This window comes from Molothrus aeneus, chromosome 14 (assembly GCF_037042795.1).
Source record: "Molothrus aeneus isolate 106 chromosome 14, BPBGC_Maene_1.0, whole genome shotgun sequence".
Taxonomy (NCBI): domain Eukaryota; kingdom Metazoa; phylum Chordata; class Aves; order Passeriformes; family Icteridae; genus Molothrus; species Molothrus aeneus.
The window spans coordinates 6,106,522-6,113,769 of record NC_089659.1 but is presented as its reverse complement, the minus strand read 5'-3'; the positions used below and the strand labels follow the sequence as shown (position 1 = coordinate 6,113,769).

Below are 7,248 nucleotides of genomic sequence, written 5' to 3'. Positions count from 1 at the left end.
CATCAATTGCTTTAATAAGGAATTGAAAAGCCTGGCCTACTTTATATGCAGATCACCATCCCAGTTGCATAAGGATTTAGAACAGACAAAACAAAACTGTTTTTGTTGTAAATAAGGGCTGTTTGTTTAAATTGCACAATAATGTTTGCATCTAAAAATTATTTAGAAGCTAATAAGGTTTAATAAAGTTTGACTGTATACTTGTTAATAAAAATGGTTTCAATATTCTCCATGAAGGAAAAGCAAATTGAAGGTGATAACATAAAGCTTGAAGCAAAACAGGCCTGAGTTAATGGGAAAGGAGAAGACTCATTGCATTTGTTCACTGATGGGCTTAAGAAAACCAGTGCCGAGAATGGAATTCAGTTAACTTAAAACATTTTATAAAATTTAAGACAGTGAACTTAAAAGTAGTTTTCTCTAACAGATTAGAATTATTGCAGTCTTACTTCTGCTTTAGAGGCAAAAAGCACAGACATAGACACAAATCAGACTACCAAAAGTTAGTGGGATGCACATACTGATTTCAGTTGGAGGACTCTGGAGTCCCGGGTTCAAATTTTACCTTTGGCATTGGTTCATTTGCCTGTATGTTAATAAATTTAATGAAGTGTGGGATGACCCCTGCTGGTGCCCCTGCTTATGAAAAAAATATGTATCTGGCAAGAAGAAGACATGTTAATTTCAGTCCAAAAAGTTACAAATATAAACTCTGTCCCAAAATGTATAAAAATACCTAACCCAATGCATAAAATATTATGAGTAATGTTCTGTTAAGTATGAAAATAATCTTAAGCCATTGAACATTACTGTGTTAGAGCTGCAATGCAATGTATTAAGAAGGACATTAATTGTTCAGTTCACTATGACATTGTGTTAAAATCTTTTATTAATGAGCTGTTATTCCCGGCTGAGGCATTTGATAACCTCTAGTCCATTGCTAAATCCTCTCAGTTGATTTCTGTGAGTCACTCTAAACAAACCTAGAGGGAAAAAACACCCCAATAATTTACATTTGAGTCTGTAAAGTCCTAGAACTAGAGTCATTTAAAGAAGGGCAGCTTTCCTATAAATCAAACCTTCTGATTTAATGCGGCTGACATATAGATCTATTTTACAACTTTTTTTTAATTTCAAAAATACAACACATTAAAATAGGTTCAATTTATCAAAGCTAAGAGCAACAATTAAGTAATAATGTACTTAAAGTGCAAAGGCACTTTAACACAAAAAAGTGACGCCCAGTGGCTATAGTTGGTAATTGAAACAGCAGTACTGTATATTATTATTTACAAAAGAAAGTCATAGTCCAGGAAAAAAAGATCTTTGGAGATCTTCTACATAATACATTAAGTTTCCATTTTGAAATGAAAAGGAAAAAAAAAACCAAAAAACAGAAACCCCGAAGACTCCTTCCTCATTTCCTTCAAAATCAAAAAAAAAAATTATGCAAGATCTATTACAGAAAGATACATTTGCAATGACAGTTCCTAGAGAAGGGTCAAAAGGAGAGAGATATAGAAATAACTTAAAGGGACGTTGTAAAAGCAACACCACATCCCTGCTATGCTGCAAGGGTTCCTTTTCTCTCTCACTCCTTCTCTGATTTAAAAAAGTGGAAATGTTGGGAATGCGACAGATGACATCAGTACTGAGTTCAGACTCAAAGAAATATGATGCTGAGCTCATTTAAAAAAATTTCTTTTGTCTCCCACCTCCCCCCTCACAGCTGACTGATTGCAGTTTGTTTTTCCAGAACTTCGAGGTAGTCTGGTTCTGTTTGTAGCTTTCCTTGGAGTAAAGGATGCTCAGGTTTAGACTGTTCTGCAAAATATTTCCTGGGAGTTCCATATAAAACAGTTTTATTTATCCTGTCCTGGTTTTGGCGTCTGGATTCATATGAAGGGGCAAACTGCCTTTTGGGTAAGGTACAAAAGTTATAATGAACTAATCCTCCGGTGGGGAGTTCCTTGACCCTTTCTGCAATATTTTGATACAGGAGCTCTGGTTCCCTTGGTGAGGATTGCTTTTCCAGCAATTCAGCTGCACTGATGGTAAATGCAAGACTGGTGGGGTCTTCTTTTTTGTGGTCAAGACTGCTATAGCTAAACTCATGGAGATTCCTGTAATAGGCAACTGGATCCCCTTCCTTTTGCATGTAGATTGGGTTTTGGCACATCTGTCCAACAGGAGGGGGAATGTAGTTATAAACATGTCCTTCAGTTTTATCGTGGGTCTCAGTGTTGTAAGACCCATACTGGAGCTGAAATGAACTTATATCTACATTGTTGGCACTGCTGGGCATGCTCTGCACCCCCTTCCGGCGCTTAAGGACAAAGACAAACAGACCTGCCCCAAAACAAACAGACAAGATAAACACAACCAGCAAGCCTAAAATTAGGACAGAGAGCGGAACTTCGGTGTGTAATTCTGGGTAGGAGCTGGGTGAGGCACCGACATGGGGGGTATCGGTGTTCTGGTTCATGGAGAGGACAGAAGAATCTGACAAGTTGGGGTTCTCTGGGCAGATGGCTTCTTTGCTCAGGAATTTCAGATGCTCTCCAGAGTGCTTGGTGGGAGACTCACAGATTACTTCATTGATAACTACAGGGGGACTTGACTGCTGGTTGTTCTGGTCAGTGACTTTCTCTATCCAGTTCCTCAGCCCCAGGATGTCACACGTGCAGTCCCAAGGGTTCTCTTGGAGGTCTATCTGAATCAGAGCCGAGAGCTGGTCCAAGACTCCTCTCACAGGCAGGTATGAGAAATGGTTGTTCCTAAGGTTGAGCCTGGTGAGGGAAGTGCCTCCAAAGACATTATCAGGCAAGGATCTGAGCAGGTTGTTATTGAGGAACAACAGATGAAGATTACTCAGAGCATCAAATGTGCGTGGCAGGATCTCCTTAATGACATTGTACTCTAGGTAGAGATATTGCAGGTTGTGCAGCCCTTCAAACATGGATCGGTACAGAACCTCAAGGTAGTTGCCATTAAGGTAAAGTCTGCGTAAACTTGTGAGGTTTGTAAAGGCACCTTCTTGTATCACTGCAATTCTGTTATTTCCTAGATGTAGCAAATCCAGAGAGCTGTACTCTGTGAGATCGGTTCTATAAATGACTTGCAGATAGTTACTGGTAAGGTAAAGTTTCTTTGGACTGGTTGGCCTGGGGTGCAGATCAGAGATGTTACTTATCTTCTTCTCTTGGCAGTTAACGTTTAGGCCATTGTCTGAGCTCTGGGATGTACAGATGCAGCCAGCTGGGCAGGTGATGGGCACAGGAGACTTTGTCTGGTAAACCATGATAGGTCCAAATATTTGCCTGTCTTTTGACACAGAGACACGGGGGGTGGGGCGGTTCCTAGTTTTGGGTGGCCGGCTGGCTTTTGGGGCCCTGGTGGGATTGATGGCAGAGTTGGCTGTGGGTGACAGCCTCGAGATGTGTGGGTCTGAGAGGACAGGGTGTTTTTCCCTCTGGTTTGAATCGCTGGAGCTTTTTCTAGGGCAGAGGTCTTGCCTGGTGAGCTGGGTCACATCTTTCCCATGAAGCCTGAAGGGGGTTTCACAGACTATCTCACCCACAAACACGGTGATGGTGTCTAGCCAGGCCTTGAGTGGCAGCAAGTCGCAGGTGCAGTTCCAAGGGTTTTCCTCCAGCTGGATTTCCATGATGCCTCCAATGTGCTCCAGCACACCGGCAAAAGGCATCATCTTCAGCCGGTTCCCCCGCAGGTCGAGGTGAGTGAGGAGCACAAAGCGGAAGACATTGCTGGGCAGGGACAGCAGGAGGTTGTCATTGAGGATCAGCACCTTGAGCTTGTTCAGCTTGCTGAATGCCCCCGCTTCAATGGCACTGATGTAATTGTAATCAGCCTGCAGGTACTCCAGACTCTCCAAGCCCAGGAAGGTGTCTTCCTTCAGCACTTCCAGCTTGTTGTTGTTGAGGTGCAGCCTTTTGAGGGTGCGGAGGCCGCTGAAGGCCCCCGTGCGGATCTCCTGCATGTCGTTGTTGCCCAGGTGCAGGGTCACGGCGTTGGAATAGTTGACGAACTCATTGGGGAACAGGCGGGTCAGTGCGTTCCCATTGAGAAACAGCTGGTAGATCTTGGATGGGGGCGGCAGGAGGAGGCTGACGGTTGTAAATCCCTTGTTTTCACAATTAATGTTCAGCACGTTCTCCTTCTCCTCGCAAGGGCAGCGGCTCTTGCTGCAAATGTCTTTGGCAGGTTTGCGACTCTCTGTCCACGAGATCCCAGCCACTGTTAACAAACTGAGCAACCAAGCACCCTTCAGCATCTTTATGCGCCGTCGATCCCCGCTTTGGTACCTACAGTCAAACCTTTTGAGACAGGTAAGGAGAGAAAGAAGAAATCCCCAGTGAACACGGCCGGGAGCAGGGGCTGCACGGGGAGAGCGAAAGCAGGTCGGAAGGCTGGGGGGAAGGGGAACTGCAAGGCAGCGACTTCCAAACTCCTCTGGAATCCCCCCCTCCTCCTCCCTTCTTTTCCTCTCGGAAAGCGCCTGCGGAGCCGCTGCGGGGGAAGCCCCGTCGGGGAGCTCCCCAAACCCGGGTCCCTAGCACTGGGCTCTCCGCCCGATCCCCCGCCCGTCGCGGCCGCCGCCTCCGCCCCGGCGGCCGCCGGCAGCACGATCCCGTCCCCGCTGCCCGTCCCACGGCCACGGCGCACCCGGGCTGCCCGGCTCCCGGCGCCTGCCAGCATCTTACACCGGGGAACACGCGGACTGACAGCATCTTAAACCGGGGAACACGCGGACTGCCAGCACGCCCTCCCCGCCGCAGCGGCGCCCCCAGCCCGCGCTCTCCGTGCCGCCCCCGCGCTCGTACCTGCTCTCGGGGCGCCCGAGGGGGCAGTGGGGGCAGTGCCCGCCGCCGAGAGCCGCCGCGCCCCGGGAGCCAGGCGCCCGGCGGCGAGCGGCATCGCCCGCTCACGCCTCAGCAGGAGCCCAGCGGGGCGCCGCCGTCCCGTCCCGTCCCGGCCGGGCCCGTCCCGGCCGCGGCTGTGCGGGAAGTTGGGCCGGGCGGGGGCCGAGAGCGGCGGCGCTGCGGGAGCGCGGCGCGGAGCGCGGGCAGTGCGCGGGGCGCGGCGCGGCGCGGCGCTTTTGCCGGGTGCCCCGCGCGGAGCCGCGCTGACGTCAGCCGGGGGCGGGGGGGACACGTTTTTCCCAGCCCCCCTGTCCCAGTCCCCGTCCCCCCCTTCCCTCGGTGGCTCTCGCAGCCGGCTCCGCTCCCGGCTCGGCCGCTCTTCGCGGGAGCGCTCTGACAGCACCTGCAGGACAGCGCGAGCACTCGGAGCCGGGAAGGGGAATAAGGTAACGAGCGGATTTACCTGGGTCCGGAGAATTTTTGGCCCCGAGTCCCTGAATCCGTGCCCTCAAAATAGAGAGCAAGTCAAGCAGCTCCTTTGGCAAAAGCCAGCCGGCAGGCGCGCACGCACCGCACACACACGCACACCGCACAGGGACACACGCACAGCCCGCACACATCCTCCGCACACGCCGCACAGACGCGCACATCACACATCACACATCACACACATGCACAATCTGGCTCTCCGAGCAGCGGTGCTGCGAATCCTGATCTGGCATCAGCATCGATCCCCCGCTCCGGCTGGAGTAGCCAGCCCCCTTCCCAAACTGCCGTGCCGAGCTCTACCCAGCACATTGGTGTTCTACACGTTCAGGCAAGTTCAACACCTTCCACCAAACCGGGCTGCCAGGCAGCGGCAGTCCCAAGCCTGAATCCCTGCACCCTCTGGAACGCTGCCCTGAGTACTGAGCAGGCAGATTTAACCACATCTAACACCATCATTCCCACTGGCTGGATGAGCCCCACTGCCCCATTGAAATGTTGTGGTGTAGTGTTTGGCTGCCTTTAAAAAGAGCAAGATGTTGGATCTGGGTTATTGTGACTTTGCTTAAGCTCCATGCCCTGGGCACAGATCTGTGTGATGGGAAAGGATGGCTGCTCTTGGTCTCTATCTAAAGGTAAAACTTTGGGTTCACACTGCGGGGAGGGGACAAAAAGGCACTCTACAGGGAATTTTTAAAGTGTTAGCAGGGCAGGGTGCATTATTGCCAGATTCTTATAGGGTATTATATGCACTTAGTCTCTAGAATGTAAAGGTTTGCTGCCAAAAGAGTTCTGAAATTGGCAAAAGTGGTACTGTCATCTCGTGGTATTCTTTAGCCATTATGTATCAGAGCCCACATTTTAGGAGCAGCAGAAATGTACTGTCTATTTTTATCTCTCTTCTTGAGGCTGGAAAAGGTAGCATCCTGCAGCAGCCAGCACAGATGCCTTTGCAGTGCTCCTGGACAGGAATAGTGCTGGAGTTTGCGTTTGGGATTGAAACAGTTGCAGCTTCCCTATCTAAAATTTGGAAAGGTTGTGACAAGAGCAGGAGCATCCCACACTGGAGCACGCTTTTGGTGTGGTGCTCTGTGAATTTCAACAAGATTGGGATTCTGAAATGCACTCAGAGCTGCTCCATTCTGACTCTCTTGATCCAGCTGAATTCAGGAGTGAAAATTTCTAAGATCAGGAAAGATCTGTGTGGCAGATCTGCTCTTTTACAACACTAATACACCAGCAGCCAGATTATTATTCTGTGAGATTTTTTACTTGTTTTCTGCTCTAAACATGAGGATATGGTGTTTGGGGAGCAAAATTGGACTAGTTACAGGCTGTAGCAAATCCTGTTTTCAGCTCTTTCTAACATAGTCTGGGGGCATGAGCCTAAAAAGAGAAGGTAAAAGGAGACCCAGGTTGATTTTTTTTTGTTGTTTTTGTTTTCAGAAGGGAGCATATTCATACACACCTGACCCACACAGAGGCACACAGAGGCTCCTGTAACCTCCCTCCATCACATCTCACCCGAGCAGCCCAGCACAGCACTGCCAGCTCTCACAGGGCTCGCTCCAACACAGCAAAAATGAAAGCACAAGTGACTCCAGTGCAATTTTCCCTTGTCTCAGAGTGTACATTTGTTTTATGTCCATAAGTTTCAGCCAGGTGCAGCTTTCTGGTGAACAAGGACCATGTCCTGGAATTGGCTTATGAGGCAACATGCACTGTCCCACTTGCTTGTGTTTACTGATAGGTGGGAAATGTGTTTGTGGCACTGCTGCTGCTGCCTGGGAAGGGAGAGCGTACACATGGCATGCCTCAGCAATAATTACCAGATTCATGTGGGATGGAAGGAACAGCATGTTAGGGGATTGCAACAGCA

The 7,248-nt window shown here is 49.2% G+C and overlaps 1 protein-coding gene and 1 long non-coding RNA gene across 7 annotated transcripts in view; one reads left to right on the top strand and one right to left on the bottom strand.

Moving 5' to 3' along the window:
• Positions 1–871: 871 nt before the first annotated feature.
• SLITRK2 (SLIT and NTRK like family member 2) lies at positions 872–5,416 on the bottom strand. Of its 2 annotated transcripts, none has more exons than XM_066559746.1 (2): positions 5,347–5,416; positions 872–4,337 (listed from the first exon to the last, which is right to left on the bottom strand). In XM_066559746.1, exon 2 carries the CDS (start codon positions 4,292–4,294, stop codon positions 1,724–1,726), a length of 2,571 nt encoding a protein of 856 aa, XP_066415843.1. In that variant the 5' UTR covers positions 4,295–4,337; positions 5,347–5,416; the 3' UTR covers positions 872–1,723. The 2 variants fall into 2 exon arrangements, with proteins under 2 accessions (XP_066415843.1, XP_066415842.1); XM_066559745.1 differs by lacking the exon at positions 5,347–5,416 and adding an exon at positions 4,845–5,000.
• Positions 5,243–7,248, top strand: part of LOC136562749 (uncharacterized) — a 27,327-nt gene continuing 25,321 nt past the window's right edge. For all 5 annotated transcript variants that reach the window (XR_010784559.1, XR_010784560.1, XR_010784558.1 and 2 more), the window contains exon 1: positions 5,243–5,329. This is a non-coding gene — a long non-coding RNA (uncharacterized lncRNA). The remainder of the gene's footprint in view (positions 5,330–7,248) is intronic.

Coding starts and splice junctions, on each gene's coding strand:
- SLITRK2 (XM_066559746.1), bottom strand. CDS start 4,294: ATGCTGAAGGGTGCTTGGTTGCTCAGTTTGTTAACAGTGGCTGGGATC.